Source organism: Maylandia zebra, linkage group LG7, assembly GCF_041146795.1.
Source record: "Maylandia zebra isolate NMK-2024a linkage group LG7, Mzebra_GT3a, whole genome shotgun sequence".
Classification (NCBI taxonomy): domain Eukaryota; kingdom Metazoa; phylum Chordata; class Actinopteri; order Cichliformes; family Cichlidae; genus Maylandia; species Maylandia zebra.
Window position 1 is genome coordinate 812,501 of NC_135173.1, and position 25,123 is coordinate 837,623.

General features: G+C 46.0%; 1 protein-coding gene across 2 annotated transcripts in view; it reads right to left on the reverse strand.

Moving 5' to 3' along the window:
• The window catches only part of znf423 (zinc finger protein 423), a 130,317-nt gene that overhangs the window by 79,709 nt on the left and 25,485 nt on the right, over window positions 1-25,123 (reverse strand). For both annotated transcript variants that reach the window (XM_004569182.4, XM_004569181.4), the window contains exon 3: window positions 16,905-17,102. In XM_004569182.4, coding sequence (XP_004569239.1) covers window positions 16,905-17,102 — 198 coding nt within the window. The remainder of the gene's footprint in view (window positions 1-16,904; window positions 17,103-25,123) is intronic.

The following is a 25,123-nucleotide window of genomic DNA, read 5'->3' on the forward strand; positions in this document are numbered from 1 at the left end:
GTCTGCATTAAGTCCAAAGTAACTACATAAATTGCAAAAAAGTGCAATAAACTACAAAAAATTGAAAATTGTTTTTGTTTTGTTTTTTTTACATATATTTCTAGTTAGAGAAATTTAAGAGGCTTATCCCTCAAAACTGTGAATACAAAAAAGTTGCACAAAATACGCCGCCCTTAAAGAGCTGCTTCTTCGGCGCTATGCCCTCTCCGACGCTGAACGAGCCGAAAAGCTCCTCAACCTGTCAGGCTTGGGTGGCGGTACCGCGCTCGAGCTCATGGAGAACATGCTATCGTTGCTCGGGCCAGATGACGGGGGATTCCTCTTCGCCCACCTCTTCCTCCGCCAACTACTGGCCGCCGTGAGAGCGGTCCTCGCAAACTCAAAGACGTTTCATAGAGCTGGAAAATAAATAAGCTGCAGACAGAACGTCCACAACGTCACTTCCGGTTTCCGGCAGGTAATGGCGGACATGCGATCGTTCGCGCTGACGTCTATTCCAATGTAGGAAGTGTTACGAACAGCTGATCGGATCGGCAAAGCGCGTTTCTGGAATATTATGTTTTTCTTGCTGCAAGTGCTTTTTATGCAGTTTTTGCAAAGCTTTATGTGGAAAGAAACTGTGACCGAGGACAAGCTGATGGCATAAGATGTAAGTACAACTCCTCCGGTTTCACATGCTTAAAAAATTATTGCGCTAGCTTACACGGTTCCAGTTCTACAGAGATTTAAAAATAGTCACACAAAATGGAGCGTGCCCACTCCGACCGGCTTTAAAGGGCTAATGATATATTTTATGTAACAATTTGTAAAATTAGGTTAGAAACGATAGAAGACAAATGGCACAATAGACACTTTTCTGTCATTCACACGATATATATCGTCATGTCGCCCAGCACTAGCAGGGTGGATTCATTCTGAACCTGCTGAGAACTGGACACTCTTTCAAAAGGCCAGACAGCTGTTGCGAATATATTTAGCATCGCTTCTTACTGCAGCTTGTGCTGCACGTCGTGGCTCTGATGTTGTGCAGTATTACACCTGTGCTTATGATTATACGCAGCGAAATCTCCACATATTCATGTCATAATATCTCAGTAGACATGACAACTAGAGACTGGAATTCAGCATAAAAACCTGTATTACAGTGTGAAGTGAGGTCAGGCTGTAATTCCACAAAAGTGTTGTATACAAAGCTTACATAGCATTACCACACAGAACAACTAGTATCATGTAAAGTGAACAAAAGCGGGACATGCCTGTTTGTAATCTTAAGGCTGTAGCTCACGAGGTCACCTGCTAACTGGAAGGTTTGTGGTTCGATCCCAGTCAGCAGACCCAGCTACCCTCTGATGAAGCGTGAATGAGACATGTTGTATAAAGCAAAGGCACGCTACACCAACCAGTCCCTTTTCCCAAAAATCAGGAGGATTATCTGTTCTTTAATAGGGGTGAAAATGCACAACAAGGATTATCTCTATGTTTATATCAGTGTAACAAAAACACCCCAAAAACAGGTCAAATCGTCAGTTAATTTGATTAATTTCCTCTCAGTTTGCACCTCTCTCTCTTTTAAATAAGTCCCACCTGCAGATGTTGGAATAAGTGACTGTGACGGTGTTTCACAAGTACTGCAGTTCACTCCTGCATCGTGTCCCACACCTAAGAGTCAATGTGATGTTTAAAAGCACCTTTAAACATCCAAATCTTTCTGATTCCTATTCTGTCAGGCAGCAGTGTTAATCCACACACACACACACACACACACACACACACACACACACACAATCCCACAGCACTATCTAGCTTTCCTTAACTTTTCCCTCACACTGCTTCTCTTCTATGAGCCTGGGTGTGTTGGTGTGTGTGTCTGTGCGTGTTGTGCTGCAGAATTATTAGTCTTCTCGTCATGTCTCTGATGTGAAGCCCCCCTTATCAGCCAGCAAGCAGTAGGCCCCCCCGGCCCCCCTCTGCAGCTGTCACTACACCCCACCACCACCACCGCACACACTATTCTCCGAGGACAAACTCCCCAATACGCACACCAAATACCCACATACGCTCAAAACACGGGCGCACACAAATCTCTGTACACAAGCCTTAGCAGTTTTTGACTCACATTCGCACACACACACAATTTTATCTGCTCGTTCGCAGACCGCACGGCTTGGCAGCCTACAAGGGGGAGAAATATCCACCACCCGTTCCCCCATATCCCCCTTCAAAATCAGCCCTAGCCTCAACACAATCCCAGGAAACAGGAGCGGGGAACACAGGATGGAAGCGGGCCCACGTAACGGTGCATCTTACTCACGCCGGGCGCTCCCTCCGGCCCCCGGCCAGCAGCACAGGAAGGCCTCGGTCGGCCACTGAGCCGCTGGAGTGCAGAGTAATGCTCCAATCAAGCTGGTCTCATTAGAGTCGAAAAAAGTCGAGCGCCCGCCCGAGAAAAAGAAAGATCGACAGAGGCAATAACCACGGCAACTGGCTAATCCAGTGTAAGAGCTCTTTCTGCCTCCATCTTTCCTTGTTGTTGTTGTTTGTGTTGTTTTGTTGTTTAGTCGAGTGCCCCCTTCTTCTGCGCTTCCCGGCAGGCCTGTCTCCTGACTTATTTAGCAGTGTGTTTTCTACCATATTTGAGAAATGAAGAGCAGATTGGTTAATATTTTAAGACATCCCACTTGCAGGGTTGAGGTAGAGACAAAGATGGAAGCAGAGCTGGAGACGAGGGGAGAGGAAAGAGGGAATACGAAGGAGGAATTCTCTTGTTCCTTAACCCCGATTCTAGAATCCATGCTGGGAGCAGAAGCACGCATGAACACACAAACACACACGCAAGGAAAGCCTGCACACAACATGCTGCCTTACAACTGTTAAAGCACATCACTGTGGAGAAGGTATTAGAGAAACGTGTGTGTGTCACATCGAAGCATGATGTCTTTCACTGAGTTCATTAAAGCTACCAGTAAAAGGGTTACACAATTAGACATTTTAATAATCAGCTGCATCTGGAAACTGGTTTATTTGAGATGCCAAATAACCATGAATGAACCTGCAACAACCACACGCAGAGACAAACCTGAAGGCGTGCAACCGTCAAGAGCCTGCAAGTATCAAAACACCAGATTGTTCTTTACGTTTCTGTCTAAACCGGCGGTCGTGATAACGAGGCAGCTCCTTCACTGAGAATTAACGAAACGCTTCGATGTCGAGATATAAACTCTTTCCTTTACAAACACCTTTCACTGCAGGTGCAGCTCATTTCCTTCCTGACACACAGCAACAAATCGCTTACCTGCACAAGCCGCACAAAACATGTACAAGAAATATGCATGCCCTCATGATCGCCATGAGTACACACACACAAACACACACTTGACAATGGCTCTCCCTGTGACTTCTCAAAGTGAAGTGAATTCCAATCAGGCACTAAGCAGGACAGCTATTTCTAGGGACAAAGGACAAGGAGAGAAGTGAGGAGGGGTGGAAGGAAAGATGGAGAGGAGGGAGGGAAACAAAGGGTTCTGGTAGCACCCAGGGGAGAAGGCCCAGAGCAGCTGACGTCAGCGTCTGTGTGCTCAGTGTTGAGGTGGGGGAAACGGAGCGCGAGGTTGGCAGAGTTGGTCCTCCCCCCCCCCAGGGAGGCCTTGAGGCGTGGAGAGAGTGGAGCATGGCTCCCAGCCCCCACATAACCGGGGGCCCAGACGGAAAGCCTGGCAGAAACAGCAGCTCGCTCGGTGGACACAACACTCGGTTGGTTTGAGGAGACAAACAGACTCCGCCTGACCGCTCTGTTAGTGAAATCTTTAGCTCCGTATAAGACGCGTCCGTGCTCGCTCCTTTCTCTGCGCGTCCATTCTCTCAGGCTCCTCTGCACTCTGCTACACCCCCATCCTACAGCCCCAGCCCTCTCCCCGGAGTTTTGCTTTTCTCTGACATTTGGCTGGACAAAGGCGAGTCACACCTGAGCACTGGGTTAAAACTATTATGGGCCCTCTCCCTGTGGTACACTGCCCTTTGCCACCACTGTCTGTGACTGAAACTCTGTGTGTGTGTGTGTGTGTGTGTGTGTGTGTGTGTGCCTGCACACCTGGGTGTACCTTTGTATTAAACTTAGCATACTATGTGTTCAGATTTCCTGCATAGTGTTAGATCAAGGTAAGAAACACGAGGGCAAGGCTGAAGTAATTCATTATAACAACAGAAAAAGAGATAAAGTGTAAATAGGCCATTTTTGTAATATACTGAGTAAGCTGTCACAGTGCAGGCTGCGTAAACCTTTCTAAAAGCTTAGAGTCGGGTATTCCAGGTAAGGAAGGAGAAGTGCAGGTGGAGGCCGAAGGTCCGCTCCGTCTAAGTGACGTGGGACCACGTCTGCAGTTTTTCCTATCTGGAAAAAGAATCAGAGATGCACAGATTTGGTGTTTTTCGGTCCACAATAAGACCAACGGGTACAAATAACCCAAGTTCAACAGCAAAGTACACCTGCAATCACTACGACTCTCCAGTTAAAGAAAAATATTAGAGAGTGGTGTTAATGGAAACCATTAGCTCATTAGCCACAGTAAGCTCTTTTTACAACTGTTACTAACTGTAAGTATCACAGCACTGTCCCTCAGGTGACACCTGTCCTTAGCAAAGCCACCAAACTCACCACAGGTGACTCAAACTGTTGTTGTTTGCCTCTGTCATTCAGGCTGTTGTTTTCACAGAGTTGTGCGTCCACATTGAAAAGGCCGAAAACGCTGACGTTCCAGTCCTGCACATGTGTGAAACACAAGAAGATTCGACCTGCCTCATTTCTGTCTGCTGCTTATTTACTTTCCGGCTCTTTGAAACGTCGCGGCAGAATGTTGAGGAAAAGCACCGAGTTTGTTAAATGGACTCACAATGAGGTGGAGTTGTTGCTGCGAGTAACACAAAAGTACAAAGTTGCAAAAGCGAGTGAGAATTAAAGAATTTGAAGAAAAGCTCTCTGGAGCGCGTGCAGACTGATACTAACTCAAACAAAACAACTGCTGTATAATGCCCTCCGCTATCTTTGTTTAATTGGTCACATGACTGCATCACATGACTAACATGCGTCATCGTTTTCGTTGTCCACACTGCGACGCGAAAGCACCGTCTTCAAATGTATTAGTTTTCGAGAGCGTTTCCAAAACGCTGCGTTTTCCCTCGGGGAGAACAACGCATTAGTGTGGACGTGGTCTCAGTCAGGTTCCAGTTTACATGTAAATGTGTGAAAATTTAGCCACAAATGTAAATGATCCAAAGACGGGGGTCAGTACGGACGGTGGTCCAGTGTCGGACGACACACAGGTGCCCCAGGATGCTGGTCTAATCAAGAAGGGAACATGTGTATTTATGGAAACTCGAAATGACTGGAACCACTTACAATAAAAACAACACGTCATTCTGACAGAGGGCGGGGCTTAAGGTTACACAAGGGTTTTTTCAGCTGCACATTCAAAAAAAATTAAACAATCTGTAAAGCCATCATTCAAAAGCCACCAATAAAACCCTGCCCTCATTTAGAAAGAGTAAAAAGCCTCGATTACCGCTGAAGTGCACACATAGGTGTGAAACCTGAATGAGGACTTGAACAATGCAGTGAACTCCTGCCTTCAAAGTACCAAGTGGAGAAAAACAGCTTCAGTGAAGTGCATAACAAATGTAAAGCATCAAACAGGGTGTGGGAGACAGAGGTGGGGAAAAAGTGAAAGAAAGAGTGGAAAAACAGAGGGAGGGAGGGAGACAGGGGCTGCTGTGGGGCCAGTCACCACAGGGTGGATGTGTGTGTGCGCGTGTGTGTGTGTTGGGAGGGCACAGTGGGGAGGTTGGGGGCATGGAGGAAGGGATCAGAGCATTGGGGCCAGCTCCACGGGGAACAGGGATGATGGGGAGAGAATGGAGGAGGCTTGTGGGGGGAAGGGAGACAGGGTGAAAGGAAGGGATGTGGTCAGTTTAGAGTTTGAGAACTCAGCAGGGAGGGACGGCAAGTAGGGAGGGAGGAAGGAAGGAAAGCAGCGAGACACTGCGGTCTGTGTGCTCTAAGAAAGACTGAGGACAGGAGAGAGGAGACACAGGACAAAATGGTCAAATAAAGGGAAAAAAGCAAAAGTGGGGAGAGTGACGGGAGCTGTGGGCTCTTGGGAAGAGAGAAAGAAGCAGCAGCGAGGGAGCCGAGCAAAAAGGTTCCAGGTGTCAGCAGGAGGGGGGGTCCTGGATCCAGTGGAACGGCCTGTTCCTCATTATCCCGACATCCCCCTCACACACAGCCCCGTGACAACTCTATCCTAACATCCACACATGACAACATGGAGATACTGCCACACAGTAAACACATGCGTGGATCATGTCAGGTACCTGCTTTCCAAACCAAAACATGATTACACACAAACAAACACACAACGCGCTTCTAAACCCTCAGCTGTGCTCCAGAGGAAAAATAAAATCAATCACACACTCGTGTTTTTGTCTCACCTCCACACTGAGAACGTGGAAACAGTCAAAGTTTGGCCAACGAAACATTGATTTCATGCAATTTTGTGTAGCAGCGCCATCACAAAGGGGAACCAGCTCCATAATGCACCAGGTTAGTATTTCTGGGTGAGGTGTTTTGTGTTATGTCTAATTTTGGGTTACACATTCACCGATCCCTCAGAGGTCACGTCAGGAAAATCTGCCAAATCAAACATGCAGAGTTCCTGCTGTGTGAACGAGGGAGCAGCCTCATATATTTACTGCCTGGTTCATATCCACAGCAGCGTGTGGAGATATCATCACCACCAAGAAAGGAACGAACGTAAGCCAGCTCAAGTAGTGGTGCGAATTTTTCAACTGAGCCTGCTGTCGCCAATGGGGGGTCCAGTTACACAGTTTAACATACTGCTGCAACAGTTACCTCCAAAAGTCACACCCACACCAACCGTAGCATCTACCTGTGGGCCTTTCCCGTGGGAGTGACAGCCAATCACTGCCTTGCTTTCAAGTTTGTCTTGTAACAAAGATCTGAGAGTCATACTCAGGACAACAGCATCTCTGTGAGTTAAGAGCATCTGACGTACGACTTAGCTCCGCAGTACATCTTTGTGCGACAGCATGAGTCCAACACTCCTGTTTAAAGGGGTTAGGGCAGGGTTAGCAGACGCTCGAGAATGAAAAAGACACGGGGAAAGCTAAACTGCCTCGACTGCGGAGAGCCAACAGACGTTATTTATTCAGAGATATGTAAATGTATATTTCTATAATGTTGCTGTGTAAATATTTGATCAATAAACGCACGGAGACACTCAGAGAGAAGCTGCAAAGCCTTTGGCTGAAGAATTCTAATGAACGTTCGGAGACAGAAGCGCTCGTCTCAATTTCCATGCAAAATCAGACGCGCTGGACTATGGATTTAAGCATTTCCATTTTACACACACACACAAATATTTACTCTCTGCAAGATCTACAGACAGTCACACAAGGACAGACAGAGAGGAGAGATGAGAGAGACAGAAGAGGGGAAGAAGAAGGAAGTTACATTTTTAATCGAGTGTTTCTTTTCCTCGGAGCAAAGTAGGGCTGAATACAAGAGGGTGAGCTGGTGCCAACACACACACAACACACTTTCTCGTGTCCTTTGGCAAATTCTTCTTTTTCACTCTTGCATTAAGTAAGAAAAAAGGGAAGAGAGTCAAAGTAGGAGGAGAGGGAGGGGGAGGAGGAAGAGGGGGGAAAGGGGGGAAACGAAGGGAAGAAAAGAGAGAGGGGAAGAGAGAAAACGTCCCCGCAGAGTCTTTCTCCCTTCCTGGAGCGAGCGAGGGCCCCTGCAGCGCCGCCTGTGTAATTTCCAGTGGCAGTGAATACAGGTATTAATAAAAGCCCCATGGGGAAGAGCACACAATATAACCCTACATTTTCAGGCATTATGAAAGGAAGCCCCCAGGGGTCCTCGGGCTCAAATTTCTGAGATGCAGGCATTGTAAAAAGACGCCCCCGGGGGAGGACCCCGCAATAGAAATCTGCTGAATTCAAAGCATTTCCAGAGCCCTGGTGGGAGCCATTACTCCCACTGGAGGGGGAGAGATTTTTTCTTCTTCTCCTCTCTCCTTCCAACCGCTCTCTCTCTTTTTTACCAAACATGTGTTGCTGACATGTTGACAGATTGCTCAGTGAGGTGTTTAGGTGCATGCACAAGGCATGTCTGCTGAGACACGAGCTCCATCCCTCTCTCCCTCCCTCCCTCCCTCCTTCCCTTGCCAGTTCCCAAGTTCCATCCCTCCCTCCCTCCGACTGCAAACCTCTCAGCGCGCCCAAAACTGCTCCCATCCATATTTCATAAAGGAGAAAGTAGGCTGAAAGAGAGAGAGACGGAGGCAGAGAGAGGACGCAAAGAGTTTAGGCAAGAGGGAGAGAGCGAGGGAGAGAGGTGAGGGAAAAAGCGGAAAAAGGGAAGATAAAGAGAGACAAAGTGGGATCAAGGGAGGGGAACAGGAGGAGGAGAGGACAGATAAAGAGAAATAGAGCGATGTAGAGAGTGGGAGAACTCTGCGGTGAAAAACGAACCCTGTGATGAAAAATGACTTCACAACAACCCTTCTCCGTCTCACCCCCTCCCTGCTATCCCTCCCTCTCCCTCTCTGCATGTTGCAGCCCCTCACACCTCCCCCCTTTCTGCTTCTGCCGCTCTCCTCCCTCCATCCCCCTCTCCTCTGGTGCCGGGCTCCTGCTCTCTCCCTGGAAAACCTGAGCGGCAGCCAGCTGTGTCTGTGTGTGCGCTGTGCACTTGTATGTATGCCAAGGGCTTAGCACAGGAATCTTCGGGCCACCCCCGGGTACAGACACACAGAGGGAAGGAAAGGAGGGAGGGAAGAAGGGGGCAGTGGGGCAGAAAGAGAGAAGGGGGGCACATGGCGAAGAACGGGAGGGACGAGTAAAAGACAGGAGGCGAGAAAAAGGGGAAAAGCACATTATTTTTATTTGTTTTGTCAGCCAACAGCAGCTACTGGACAGGAAGTGTCGTCCCAGCGAGCGCCGGTCTGTAATTTTACCTTACACCCCTCCTATCTGTGATCGGTGGTTTTAATAAGAGCCTCGGCCTCGCAGGTCTCAGCTGCTATCCCGACGACAGACGCGGCGAGGTGCGTGTGCGCCTCTGCGTGTGCGTTTGTGACAGCGGGTGGCGACAGACGGTGAGAGCTTAGTTGTGGGAAGACGTCCCGCGGGAGGCAAACCAGCCACCCAAGGGCCCACGCGCCAACAGACACGCTCTCCCCCCTGCTCCGTGTGCTTCTCCTCTTCTTCCCTTACCCCTCCACCGAGTTTGGCCTCCACGCTCCACCCTCCTCTTCACCTGTCTTCATTCGGTCCCCCGCGACTCCCTCCCAATTCTCTTCTTTTCCTCCCTTATTTCCTTCTTTATCTCCTGCTCCCTCCCAGCTAGACAGGCTCCCTGGAAATCTGTGCTCTCTCCCGCTGAGAGAGGAAAAAGAATAGACCAGAGTGCAGCTGTATGCGCTCAATTACCACAGACCTCACAAATACCTTCAGAACGAATATGCGCAGTATCCCGCTCTCTTCCTGCACGGACGCACACATTCACCATTTTCCACCCACACCGTCTCACCCAGCCACTCGCTGGGTTAATGACTTGCTATTTGTCACTGACAACGGCAGTTTCCACCCCCCGCCTTGACTGACAGCTCCCTCGTTGACTTGGAGCCTACCTTCCCAACACTTCCTCCCTCAAGTGCTTTTTACTGGCATCTTTAACAATCTCTCGCCCTCTTGCACTTCTCACTCACACCTAGCATGAGTGTGGACGTTGTTGACTGTGGGTGAGTGTACGCGCAGATCTGTGTGTGTGTGCCATGTATCGTAACAGACAGTGGCCTTCGTAGCCATTTGAATCTCTAAACACATCACACTGACTGATCCTGGAATGCTGCGGCCTGCGAGACAGCTTTTGGGTTTCCTTAATAGGATGTGGGTGTCTGCTTGTGTCTGTGTGTTCATGTGGCAGAGGAAGGCCAGAGAATGTTCTCCATTTGATCTGTAGGAGGCTTTTTTTCTGCTCCTCTTCTCCTCGGGGAGCCTCTGCTCCACATTCTGACTCCTACCGAGACCCATCAACACTCCCCCGGCTCACGCTCTCAGTCTGTCCCTCTCGCACCGTACTGCACACACACAGGATATAGACCCGCATGCACTAAAAGCAGCAGACACACATCACACATAAAAATATCACACGCTGTATACACCGCGGCCAGTCAGCTCACCCAGAGCCACTAAGGCGTGTGGGAGAGTTGAGAATATAAAGCAGCACCGTGCACTTAAATAAAACGGTGTTACACAAATGTGACAAACTGAGCATTAACGACGTCAGTACAACTACGTGTGCGTTAACCATTTGATTACAGGGCACGCTGGAAGAAGCACACACACGCATCTTATTCACAATTCAAACAGCAGAGCCGTCACAGAAGCTTAATGCTGCAGTGGAACAGAATAACAACACTATTGTAATCGAGGCACGTAATCTCTATCACACACACACAACCAGCTGAGCTATCAGGCTCATGCACATTAATGTGGCATTACACTGACCAGATGTGTGGGGTCTGTGGGTATGTGCGTGTTTGAGTGGGTGAATACACATTTATGTGTCATTGATCTGTGCCACTGTGTGCGCGCGTGTGTGTTTGTCCAATTTCCACTCAAATTAATGGCGCCTCTTTATAGGCCTTCTGCTAGAGTGGCACTGAATTACTTGGTGCTTCACTCTCGCACCTGGGACCCATTCAGTGTTACAGCAGCAGCTAGCTGCTAACCTGGGACCCATTTGCAACAAAAGTATAGTTAGCATTACAGATACCAGTGTGTGTGTGTGTGTGTGTGTGTGTGTGTGTGTGTGTGTGTGTGTGTGTGTGTGTGTGGAGAACTCAGGACTAACTAACCACTGCTCTCAAGCTACAAATCGAGACTCACAAATGTCGACAAAATAATCCTCAGTAACTGATACTGAAAATATAACTAATGTAACTGAGACTGGCACTAAAATCTGAAAAGTTTAAATATTATGTGACAGAGATTTAGAGACGCAGCAGACAGAACAGAGTGAGTTTGGATTTGTGGGAGGATGACATCATTAAATAGTGGCCTAAGTTTTCATTTACGTCTATTGCACAGGGTAAAAGGACTTCACATAAGAACAACAGAGTAGTAATGGAGGGAGGCCTTATTTCAGGTTATGTGCCATGCTAAAGCTAATGCGTTATCCCTACTATGCAAACTCACCACTTCCTGTTACCATTTCAGAGTAAAAATCTGCTGCATGTTAATGAGTAGAAAACCTTTGTTTTTGTTTTTTTAAACACAACATTTTGTGAAACATCGAAGAGTCCAGAGGTAGAAAAGTCAAATTTGATGACGTGTAGGCGAGGCCTTTAAATGTTTATAGTGACCGTTCGTTTTGGGAGACCCAACATTTAATTCTGTAAATGTTTTATTTGAGGAAATACAGTAATAAGAGTTTTACCAAGAATGTAAATGCTTTGAGAAATTTGCAGGACTATGGCTGATTTTTTAAAAATCTTCTTTAAATTTGAGTTTTTCTTTTCCTGGTTATGAACTTCAGCACAAAGTCCACTAAAGCTAAAATTTTATTCCTACAAGACATGAAACCCTCTATCAAGAGTGTTCAGGGTTAATGAGGAGCTATGTCACGTATCCCATAATTTCTCAACAATATTTTGGGGTGAACGGGAGATTAATACTGAAAAGCCAATTTTGGATTTAGTCTTCTGTGTTTTGAGCTTTTTCTTTTTTCTGTCACATAGCGTCACCTCTCAGTAACTTTTTCCCATGCTGATTCAAAGCTAACAGCGAGCTAGCATCATAGCTAGCTACTCCTGGCAAGATGGTCCCATCGGTCACCCTCAACCAAGATGGCCGATATCTGAGTCGTTTGGTTTCTGCTCAGAGACAAACATCAAACTACATCAAACTTCAGAATGCACGAACACATTACCTCACTCATGCAGATTCAGAGTGGCGTTTGTTTATTCCCAGCAGTCTTTGCTTCATATGTGTGTGCGTGTGTGAGTCCATGCTTCGACTCCCCCGGGCCTCCACCAGAGAATTCAAAAGGACTCTTTATTCTTCATTTAGCCTTCTCCTCAATAATAACCACAGAGCTGTGGTCCCACCACGAACTTCATACGTACTCCCTTCTGCATGCTCACGTGTACGCACACATAAGACAAATAAACATGTACAGCTTTACACACGATGACACACCAACACGGAGCAACCCACATGCACAAAACCCCGCACACATCCCACCGAGCCGTGGGATTACTGTGCAATCTCAACCGCTCTTTCTCCGGGGAAAAACATGTTTTTTTATTTCATTTCATTTCTTTCGACTGCGCTACCTCTCACCCTCCCCCCTTCCTCCCTCAGCTTTCTCACTCAGCAACATGTAGCCCTCCCCAGACTCCTCTGCTGAAATCACAGGCCACATCCCGTGCTCCGACAGCAGCTCTGAGCTGCTGGCCCTGTGATGATCTGAGTGTGCACTCTGTGTGTCTGTGAACTGACATGGACATGTAAAGGAAGGGGTCTTCAACTTTTGAGTTTTTAAGTGAATGTCAGTGTAATATTAATGTAACTAAACAATCCGGGCTTTAAGTCTGACATTAGCCGTTCCCGGGTCCAAACTCCACTTCAGGTCCCAAAGTCAAACGAACACTGCAGCATCACTGAGAGTTACAAACTCTCTAAATTATTTCACCTTAATAAAATCATCAGCGTTGCTGCTTTACCAGGTGTAACAATTAAGGCATCCATCAAAACAGGATTTATGAAGTTTAACAGAGTTAGAAGTTAGCAGGAAGTTAGCTCGCTAGCTTCCACCTAAACATGATATAGCATGTTTTGACTGAGAGATTTCTGAGAAAATTCAAACGTACAGCTCTGCTATCACTTCCAGCATAAATGAAGACAGAAAACTAAACAGCAGTGACGTTTGTAGGGTTACTGAAGTTGGGCTAGCTGGTATATAATGATGTGCTACGTGACCGCTAGCTACACAGCTATGTTAGCATAAACACAGTGAAGCTGGAGGATGAACGCCAACTTTTTCCACTCAATAAAAGTTAACGTGAGGGTTCCTGATGGTTAGAGACAAATGCAATCGCATGGCAGGATGCTGTAAACGGACCAAACTTCAGTCAGGAGAACAACTGAGATAATCCATCCACAATACCAGGTTAGTCATTAACATACTGCTGCATGGGCTGGGCTGCAGTTACATCGTAAGGGTTTAAACACTGAGCTTTAAAATGAACAGTGGCAATCCGGTTGTTCAGTGATGACGTGACGAATCCTACTTCCGGGTCTAAAGTAGTCTGCGTTTAATATGGCTTTTGTGTTGTTAACATGTTTAATGTTTTGTATTTTCTTCTATTTGATCTCAAAAAGCTCCTAAAACAGTCAGTGATCCCTGTTGACCTCCCTCGGCTTTTGCTAATCATTTATTTAAGCTCAGCTTTTAAAACCTTAGGATGTAACTACAGCCCAGCCCATGCAGCAGTATATGAATGACTAACCTCGTATTGTGGATGGATTATCTCAGTTGTTCTCCTGGCTGAAGTTTGGTCCTTTTAGAGAGAAATAAAATGAGTCGCAAAATGTAAAAGCAAAATTTCCCCGCCTGGGCTGCCTTGCGCCTCTGTCTGTTTCAACGTGTGACCCCGCCCCTCCCTTGGCCAGTCGGCTATGAGTGCGCTAGCATACCTGGAGGTTGCTGTTTTAATGAGTGTTTGATGGAAAACGACAAGAGCGGAGTTTGCGCTCTCCAGTCGCATGATAGGTGAGTCCTAGTAAATAATTTTCCGTGTACGTTACACATGCCATTTTTTTATTATTAATTATGATTATTATTTTGCTATCAAACTCGCTGGAGAAATGATTGAAATGCACTGAGTGTGATGCAGTATGGCAGTGCTATTATGGAATATGCTGTGAACTTAGCTAACATTACTTAGCAGTGATATGAGTTAATTTACTCAAGTGAAAGCTTTAAACATTAGCCTGATACATAACTAGCCAACTTAAGGCTTTCTGGTTAACCCTCTGGGGTCGACGGACCCAGAGTCTCCATTTCAACTTGGGTCGAAGGTGCAGACTTCATACTATATACCAGTGTTTAAATTGTGTTGATAGGCCACGTAAAACCGATGTTTGTTTGTTTTTAATAAAACAGTGGCGTTTACTCCGGGAAGAAACGGTTAAAACGGCGTTTCTAAGGAGAGCGCTAGCAGACACGCTTTGCTTGTGAGTGAAAAAAGAAAAAACACTCCTTCCCTATTGGTGGAAAAATGTACCATGTTGACCAATCAAAAAATGATATGGCAACATGTGGCATCTGGTTGTTTGGGAAGGGGGGGAAGTTTTAGGAGTGAGCGAAAGAGAGAGAGAGTTTTGATACGTGAGAGATTTGTGACGTTTGCCGTGTTTGGAGTCTCAAGTTAGTGTGTTGTCTTGTGTAGTTAGTGTGTTGTCTTGTGTAGTTAGTGTGTTGTCTTGTGTAGTTAGTGTGTTGTCTTGTGTAGTTAGTGTGTTGTCTTGTGTAGTTAGTGTGCTGTCTTGTGTAGTTAGTGTGCTGTTTTGTTTTGTGTGTCAGTTCTACTCGTGATGGTCACAGTTGCTGCCTTAAAGCCACCAAAGGCAGGTTGCAGTGTAAACGCTGACACAGCTGCTGTCAGACCTGCAGGTTTATCCCTGTGCTGTTCTCATCTGTTACAGTGACACAAACTATTTTTTGGAGTTGCATAAATAATTTGTGTGTCTTCTTATTTGATGCAGAGCACCTGATTGTTCTGTACATAGTTTTAAATGGTTATATGAAAAACTTCTGAGCCTTGGCTGCATTTTTAGGTAAATAGTACCAAATAACTTTGTTGTTTGCAAAACTTGTGCATATTTTTAAAAATGTACAATTTCTCTTTGCATTTCAAGTTATGACAATGATTCGTTAAACGTGCCTGTGGTTTGTACAGTCAAAAATATCACTTTCTAGTTGTATTTTACATTTTGTCTGAATTTAGATAAATTGTGCTGACAGTTTGTCAAAATGAGAAAATAACAGTTTTTAAAGGTGAAATATGAGGCCAAATCAAAAGTAGTCAGAAACGGCCAGTTACACCCTGGACCCCAGAGGGTTACAGGCTAAAAGCAAAGTTGTCACCAAGTACTGTTTATATTTGTGTGTATTGCTGCAGCTTTTTTAAGCATTAACTTGGTGCCTTTGGGTGAAATAATGGTAATATGACTGATCCATATGGTCACTTGTTTCTGTGCTACCAAAGTTCCCCGGCTTTCATTCAAACTGTGTTTGTGGTCAGCACCGACACATTAAACTACTTAAACAGTATAAATGTCTTCAAGCTCACACTGAGGCCTGTGGGGCACAATCAGTGGGGCATTTGTTTTTTCAACAGGAGAAGAATATCTAACAAGTTGATTTGTTCACATTTTCACATCTTAATTTTTAAGTGAAATGTGCATTTTGAGTTTATACACGATGTATGTAAGGCGACCGTTTCCTTCTGCAGTATTTTTGTGTGGTGCGTTTTTCTATTTCTTAACAAAAGGGGAAAAAGGTGTGTAAGCTCACCTAGGATGATTTGTTTTCATTTTCACATGGTCTTACTGAGGTGATGCGAATTGAAACATGCAGTCTATTTTTTTTGGCGAGGGGGGGGGGGGGGGGGGCATGAGCTGGAAAAGCTTGAAAAGGGACCTTGAAAGTGCTTAAAAAGTGCTTGAATTTGACCCTGAAAAAGGCGTATGAACCCTGAGATTAAATCGAACAAGACACAAAACATGTTAAAAACACAACAGCCTTAATAAACAGCAGTTTGGACCTGGAAGCAGGATTGATACGTCATCACTTAAAGACCGGACAGAGTCAGCTGTGACCAGCGTGGATGAATCTCCTGCCGTTTACAGTGAAACCTCCACGTCTTGAGCTCATTCCCACAGAGCAGGAGGGGGGACGGGAACCTCTGCCGTGCGTTTGCCTCGTGTTCTCCTACATTTTTGTTATGACGCCACACTAACAAAAGTCAACGTAAAACACTGATTTTGTATTACTACAACTTCATAACCTGCATGTGAGACAAAGCACTACATGAAATTCTAGTGGGACGTCAAACCAGCGGGTGAATAAGAGGTGGATGAAGCGGGGCTCTCACCATCTACATTACACACTCTGTAGAAACACCATCTTTACCCGTTTAAACAAAGCCCTCCGCCCCCCTCCCTGCTCCTTCATCCCCCCTATCAAAAGTAAACACACATACCCGCAGACACCGAGGGGAGACTGCCTCGCAGTAGCGAGAAGTAAGTGTGCGTTTGTGTGTCGGCTTGTTCAGGGACTGTTTGGATTAATCTGTAGGAACCAGATGCCCCCGCTGTGTTCCTTTCAGTCCCTCCATTAATTACACCGTTACTAATAACGGCCTTTGTGTGTGTGGTGTGTGTGTGTCCATCCCTGTGGGACACATGCTATGGTAGGTGTGATTCCTATAGCTATAGGCATTCAGAGAACAGTGCAGGACCCGTGTCACTAAGGCAGTCCAGTGATTCTTCATGATACAGCTTAAGTGTTTGATGTTAATCTGAAAGCACGCCACCTTCCCTGCTGGAAACCACGCGGCACTTTTAACTGTAGATATGTTGATGCAATATGATAAATGAGCTTTAATTAGGTCCTGATTGACAAGATATTGAGGATTAAGTGCACCATGTACGGGTATCGATGACATATCACTGACTGTTTTATGATAAAGTATCACACAGTGATGGGAGCCTGGCCAGTTAAAACAGAAAAACCACAATCACATTACCAGTCTTACCAGCTGGGCAGTGGTTGGTTCTGTGCTCAGTGAGCTCAGCCAGACAGTCAAAGTCCTGTTGACAGTTGTCACAGGTGAAGATGGATTCGTCGTCCAAGTCATCGTCGTGATCTCGGTCATCGCGGTCCTCGTCTGGTTCTCCGTCTTCAGCACCGGTCCCCTCTTTGGGGTCGGCGACTCTTTCAGATGCCGCTACGTCTGCAGAGAAACACAATACAAGTGTGTCTTTGTTACCGTGAACGATCACAGTTCGGATCTTTGTGCCATTCGTTATGATCCCATTGAAATATTCACCGCCGTCTGCTTTACCCACTTTCACTCTGCGTCATTTTAGGTTAGGCTGCTGTGCCCTTCACTTAGACCTGCAGCTATTTCACAGGTGTATTTGCAATAAGCTTTGTTTAGAGTACAGCACATTAGTGACATTTGTCCACACTGATTCACAGAACGAACCAAACTTTTCAATATTTTCTTGCCTTTTAAATAATTAATTGGTGTTGTTGTGTTTCTTTTGTTCCTGCCGTCACACTCGATTATTCTGTTGAGTTTGAGATATCAAATTCAATTTCATATTGAAGCACTTCCAAAAAGGCTTTTTATGTTAGAAGAATAGAGTCGGTATTATCACCTCCAAGAGTCGTTGACAGGACTTAATACGGAGCCAAAGGCTTAAAGCCTCGGAGCAGTCAAACCAGTTTGGTTCTGGTTCCTGCCTCTCTCGCTGCCTCAGCTCTGTCGTGTCTGTTACTCTTCCTGCGTCTAGTCTGAGCACCTTCAGTCCATGTTAGTGACTTCCTGTTTTATTTTGGTAGTCCTGTCCTGTGTGCTTCACGTTCAGGTTTGCTTCCTCTTGTCATCTAGTGTCTTCAGTTCAGCTCTGTTGCCGTGTGCCTCCACTTCCCCCATTTATTGTCTCAGCCTCCCCTCGTCTCCTGTCGGATCATCTTCCAGCTCCTGATCCTGTGTTTCTAGTTTAGTTCCCCCTGTAAAGGTTTTGTTAGAGTCTGCATTTGGGTCCTTTTCTCCACAACGCCTGATCTGCGTCCCCACAAGTGTCTCACAGCGTGTCACAGCGTAGCCTTAACAACAGCACAGAAGTGGTTAATGTCATTACTGGTTATCATTTATTGCATCCAGTGTAAAAAGTGAGTTACCAGCCGTGCACTGCCAATTACTTTATACTGCGTGTAGATTATCACTTAGCATGTGACGTAATGCGTGTGAATGTGTGTGTCCTGGTAGCACACAGCAGTGTGAGAGGGGACCAGTGGAGGCCCAATCCTCACCGCTCCATTGTGTCTCCATTTTCACACCTTATTATCACATTATAAACGCTGAGGATCCAAAAGGACGACACTGAAGACACTTGGCTTCAGAGATGATACCAGAGGAGAGAAAAGAAAAGCCCTGCTAACACATAAAAGTCTTAATAAAACACCATCAATCAGCAACAGCAAATATGACGATGATGATGCAAAGAAAAGGATAAGCAGTGGGGACAGCAATGTTTAAACTTTTCAGATAACAATTCTGCAAAGATTAAAAGCATTCTACAAAAAATAAGGTAATTCAACATCGCACATATAATTATTATATCACACAGTTCATGAAGCTTCATCAACGCAGGACTCAGAAAAGTTAAATCTCACCTTTTAAACCTGTCCAACCGAGAACCAGTGAGCTCCACGACTAATGAAAACCAGACTTATTTTAAGAGAGTGCAGCTACAGGTCAAAGCGATTAAGCTGCAAGTCAGTTTTATCCACGAGGAGTTCGAAACATCGTTTAACGTGCACACGCGATAGAAAGGCGCCGCTTTGTTATATGGTGCTATTTCTGGCTCTTAATTTCAGCGAGTCTGGTAGAAAAAGTCTGACCATTAAAACTTAGTAGCCAGGTCAGCATCAGCGTGTACGCGCAGGTACACTTGCACGGCGTTTTCCCCCTCGCTGATATTATTGCAGGTCTAACTAACATAAGTTTGGGTGCTAGAGGACGCCTGTTAGGGAACGTGAGGGAAAAGTGAATCAGGCACAAAACCGCCACAGCACTCTGATTTATGATGGCAGCGGTATGATGGGAAATAGGGATGAGGGGATGCTGGGAGGTGGGGAACGAGAGACTGAGGTGATGTGGTGTTTGGGGGGACGCAGGAGAGGAAGACAGTGATGGAGGGAGAGAAGGAGGAAGGGATGAAGGGATAGGGAAGAAGTGAGGGAGGGTGTTGGCCATCTGTCCAGTGGTGAGAGCGCCGTCTGGCCAGGGAGAGAAAACAGCCCCTTGGCTGACAAACTGCACGTGCACGCTCCTCATTGTGCACACGCACACACATGAATGCATACATACCAGAAGCACACAAATGGTCTATACACGTACTTTAAATATGTGGTTAACAGTCGGCTTTTCAAATACACACCAGGTTTTTGTCAAATTTGTAGGAAGTGATTAAAACACGATGCAGGCTGCTATAAAAGGCATTTCAATTTTTTTATTTGTACATTATCTGAACATGCATACGTGCAGAAAGCAACTACACACATACTACATACAATGTGCACACAGTCCCCGGGGTTCCCTGATGCCAGAGGTGAGGGCAGCGCCAACTCCATTGCATGCCAACACAACCTGCTGTCATAGCAACAGAGACAAGAGATGGATTTGCACCCCTCCCTCCTCATCACTCCCTTATTTTCTCTTTCAGTACTTTTTTTTTAAAATAGTGTTTCGCCCCCAAATCCTGTGCAGTGAGATAAAGAGAGAGATGGGTGATGAAGATAAAGGGATGAGAGGGGCCAACAGGAGAGGCTGGTGTTTACACACCGATCTCTGTGGTCCTCTGCTACCCACCCACCCGTGATTAGGACTTCTCTTACGGGGAGAATTTGATGAGGGCGGGCTTCAAGAGAGCGTTGCTGTAAGCTCAGTTATGATCGTTACCACTCTGGAGCAGCCCTCCTGTGTGTGTGTGTGTGTGTGTGTGTGTGTGTGTGTGTGTGTGTGTGTGTGTGTGTGTGTGTGTGTGTGTGTGAGACGACAGTAATATCGTCCGTGAAAAAGAAAAATTTATATAAGCAGTAAATAAACACGGCCTTTATTTTTTTATGCTGCCTGAGATCTATAAAAGCACAAAACTGCAGTTTTATTGACTCCTTGTGAGGCTACGGTGGTTTAAAAGAGCCGTTTATGACACATTCTATTCAATTTCATACACATTTAGCAGAAAATATCTTTTAGTGTGTACACAAAAGTGTTTCCAGTCACAATGACTGCACTGCGTTACTTTATGCATTTTTTTCACTTCGTTCTTAAAACACACTCACACCACCTTCCTCCTTCTCTAAGATGCTCCACCCAATCACAGCACAGAGGAGCAGCGGGCCTACTTAATGAAAGCAGGCGACTCCCACGGGTGCTCGGGGTACATACAGAGGTGTGTGTCTGTGTGTGTGCATGAGTGTGTGTCCGCAGGGTATTGATTGAATATTATGACAGCAGTCCCTCGCAAATAGCATCTACTTGCCATCCACTTTCTCTATGACACACACTCCACACACACACACACACACACACACTCCACACACACACAGTGTGACATAGCTGTAGTCACTTATAGACACACGAACGCACACATGTGAACACACTTACTCTACTGAGAACCATTATCTCTGAGTCACAGACAGTCGCTACGCCAGGAATAACTACACACTCTTTTTCTAAATCACGCCACACACACACACACACACACACACATACATTTTCTGATCCAAGCGCACACACGGTTCATTCTTATGTCATCCACAGAGGCTCGTCCTGCAGTTTAACTACAGGAAATGTTCCAAACGTACAGCATGACTTATGTGGGTCGTTTTCTATCGCTCACAGAACTCTGATGATTTTTATTCTAGCCATATAATGAGGGACTGCGTCACACCTGGGATACACAACATGCATTTAGATGAAATTAACCAGTTAGTTGGATGGAGCAGCAGCTGTATTCTGGGTACCTAAATATTAGGGGTGCAGCGATACACAAAATTCACGGTTTGATTTTTTTTTAAATACAAAAAAATGTTCACGCCTTTTTAATTTGTCATTTATTAAAATTATAAATATATATTTTCACTCAAAAGTACAGTTTTTAAATTTAATGTTGCTGAAACAACAAAATAATAAAAAATAAATATATCTGATTGAGGAATCACTCATCTTTGGAAAAGAGAGTTTATTACAGAGAAATGGCTCTTTCAAAATAAAAGCTCTACTATACGCTTCTTCTGGGCTATATTCTCAGCAGCATATTAAACATATCAGGTCCCCATAAGGAGAATCCTGTGCTAACGGCTGTCTAAATGACTCGGCTAAAGTTTGTAGCATGCTGCTTGTTGTTTTTGTCTTTGCACTAGGATGCTGTCGGAGTAAATGTGCAGTCATATTCGTTGTGTTCCCGCTAGTGCTGACAGCGTTAATCTGAAATGACGTTAACGCCACAACACGGCAAATCTCCGCTAACCGCATGGGGCTGGACGGCCAACACGTTAACGAGCTAACTGCGCTAACACACTAGCTCCCACCCATGTAATTGAGCATTGCGTGGCACATCCAACATACTGTTTTACTTTGTCCATGACGCGCTTACCTTCAGGGTCATACGTCACATGAAGACCAAAATAGTTCTAAAGGCCAGATCTGAATGAGCGCTCAGATCCACTGAGCTCTCAACACAGATAGCATCGTCAGAAGGAAAGTTGATAAAATAAATGAAAAGTTTTGTATTGTTCGGTACATATGCGTACCGAACCGAACGCACTGCATCGAACGGTTCAATATTGATACGAGTATCTTTGCACCCCTACTAAAGATTTAAACCCAGTGTTTGGGGAAAAAAGAGCCTGAGTGCAGACTTTGTGCTTACACGTCATCATGGCATCTTAACCAGCTTTTTCACTTTGTTGGTTCTTATTGCAAAGTTGCATCCACAGCTATTAACCCAAAATGAAACCTTGGATTAAAGAAAACGCACCACAGAATGAGCACTGTGATTGGTTCCAAATACATACACTACCACAGAGACGATGAACATCTCAGCTTCATATTAAATATTAGCAGCACACAGCATCAGTGTGGATGCAGAGAAAAGAGGTTTTTACGCTGTGCTCTCTTGAGGAAAGGTAATAAGCAATATTCCTGGCTGCAGCCACTAACCTGAGGACTGTTTATTAACACATACAAATATAAATATATAAACGGGTAGCTCAGGAATAATGAGGTCACTTTGCATATCTGCAGGAAAGCTATATCCAGGTGGTGTGTGTACGCAACGTACCGCTGCATGCCTGTGTGCGTGTGAACCCTGGGTAATTAGATAAAGAGGAGTGAATTAGCAGAGTCCACGGTGCAGAATGATGTTACACAGCCTGGCCACGCCTAGCTGAGACCCACTAATCACCACTCGTTAGGCTCACAGAACAGTATGTGTGGAGGGTTGTGTGTTTTCGTAGCACTGGTGTATTTGTTGAGATCGCGTGCGTGTTTTCTCTCATTAACAGCATCAAAATGACTTCATTGAAATAATTAGTGAGCTAAATGATAATAAGCCATAAACATTGGATAGGAGAGAGAAAGACAGAGAAGTGATTCCCTCTCCCCTCGAAGAAACCAGATATAAAACAAAATGAGGGATCTGAGCACGCTCAGTATGGACGCGCTGTCCTACAGGCGCTCTCTGTGAGCAGTTGCCAGGATGTGCTAGTGGAGACACAAACTGGAACACCAAAAATCAAACGCACACAGTCAGCACGTTCATCCTACATCTCTATATATCCTTTGGGAAGCAAACTAGGGAACTAATGAACTCTGGGAAATGTTCCTGAACTGCCCCAGGGTGACAGAAGTGCACTGAAAGAGCGTGCCAAAGCTGGAGGGGGAGTTAAAGGAGAATAAAACATACTGCAATACTGCAAAGGTAAGGTAGTTATTCAAGTGCTAGATTTGGCAGCCAGGAGATGCTACTGTGGCCTGTGTGGGACTCTGCAGCTCAGAGAGACGTGTTTCTGCTGGCCAAGCATGCACACACGCACGCACACACACACACACTGTATAAGAGGCATCAAAGGGTGGAAGAAAGTGTGTTGAGCTTCCAGGAAAATGTTTAGCAACCGGACATTTTGAACACAAAGCTTTCACTCTGCTCCACATCACACTGCAGACCGGACCATGACTCACACCAGGCTGGATGAAAAACAGCTTCAACTAAGACATGCATGTTATTATGAAATGGTTGCGTTTGGTGAGACGTGCTCACAGGACACCTGAGTGAGAATACTGGCAGGAGCAAGCTCAGTCCACATGTTCACAGCTGGTTTGTTTTTGAGGATCTAATTATAGGTCCGAGGAGTGCACACTCCAGGTTGGGAATGGGTCGCTGCCCCAAGAAGAAGAGCTCAAGTATTTTACTGAAGAGCGACAGATGGACTGGAGCACTGACTGCAGTAATGCAGGGCACGGGGTCAGCTCTTCATGTGAGACCTGAGGGGGCCGGTCGTTCCTGCTTTCTCAGCTAGCGACAAAACATCTATGGACACCACTATGCTGCAACATTAACTTATGTACCAAGCACTGAGTGTCATTTATAGTACACACAGTGCAGTATTGATCCAGTGGGGCTGAAAACACTTTATTTAATCGCGCTGCTACAAAACGAAGACACTGCTGCTGTGAGCACCGACTGCAGCTGCAAACATGCAGAACCAGAGAGACACAAAGGACGGTGGACACATTTGGCAATGATTGCACACTCAAATGCACACTGACACACACAGACTGACACACACAGACTGAACAGGTGCAGCTGGACACAACAACACAGGCCTGCTCTCCACCTCCCAGGAGACTCACTCCCCCAGCCCCCCTCACCCTCTGCCTCTTCTCTCTGTGAGTTCTAGTGTGTGTGTGTGACTCCGTGTGTGTGTGTGTGTGTGTGTGTGTGTGAGTGAGTCTGTGTGTGTGTGTGTGAGTCCGTGTGTGTGTGTGTGTGTGAGTCTGTGTGAGTGAGTCTGTGTGTGTGTGTGTGTGTGAGTGAGTCTGTGTGTGTGTGTGTGTGTCCGTGTGTGAGTGAGTCTGTGTGTGTGTGTGTGTGTCCGTGTGTGTGAGTGAGTCTGTGTGTGTGTGTGTGAGTCCGTGTGTGTGTGTGTGTGTGAGTCTGTGTGAGTGAGTCTGTGTGTGTGTGTGTGTGTGTGTGTGTGTGTGTGCGTGTGAGTCTGTGTGAGTCTGTGTGTGTGTGTGTGTGTGTGTCCGTGTGTGTGAGTGAGTCTGTGTGTGTGTGTGTGAGTCTGTGTGAGTGAGTCTGTGTGTGTGTGTGTGTGAGTCTGTGTGAGTGAGTCTGTGTGTGTGTGTGTGTGTGTGTGTGTGTGTGCGTGTGAGTCTGTGTGAGTCTGTGTGTGTGTGTGTGTTAGGTGGCTATATTAAGCAGCTCATCTCTCTCGCCTCACCTCCTCCCATTTAGCTCCCACTTCATGTCCCCCACAGTCTTCATGTGTGAATGTGTGTTTTTTACAATAACCCCCCCCCCCCCCATACCCAGAGGAGATCTGCAGAACCACAGAGTACCAGTCACACGTTTATACACACACACACAGACTCACACACACACACACACACACACACCCCTGGGATGTGGAGCCGTAAGGGAGAGCAGCACCCAACGCCAGTGTCTGGAAACAGGATGATGAAAGAGGCATTCACGTCACGGAAGGAAGCAACAAACACACAGTTAACTGCAAACACACATAAAATCATCCAGACGTGCCACGCAGACTCGCACAGATCGACAGGATCGCACACTCACAAACTGACAGCTGCTCGCTTATTTCTTTGCTGTACGCGTGCACACCAACACAAATGAGACAGAAAAGGGCTTATTGCTGCAAAACAGACAGAAACACAGATGCACTGTGCACTGTCACAAGCAGACAATACGAGTTCACGCACACGAGCACGGAACTGTTTTCCTGTGGTAGCCTTGGGGAAATTAAAACTACATTATGGACCTCTAGAGGAAAGCGGTGAGAGAGTGATGGAGGAAGAGGAAGAGAGAGGAAGCAAGAGAAAGGGGGAGAGAAAGAGTGAGACGAGGGCCAGTGTCCTGTTTTTCTCAGCTCTGGCCACCACAAAGCTATTACAAGGAAGCAGGAGAAAAGTGATACAGCCTGCAATCTCTCCTC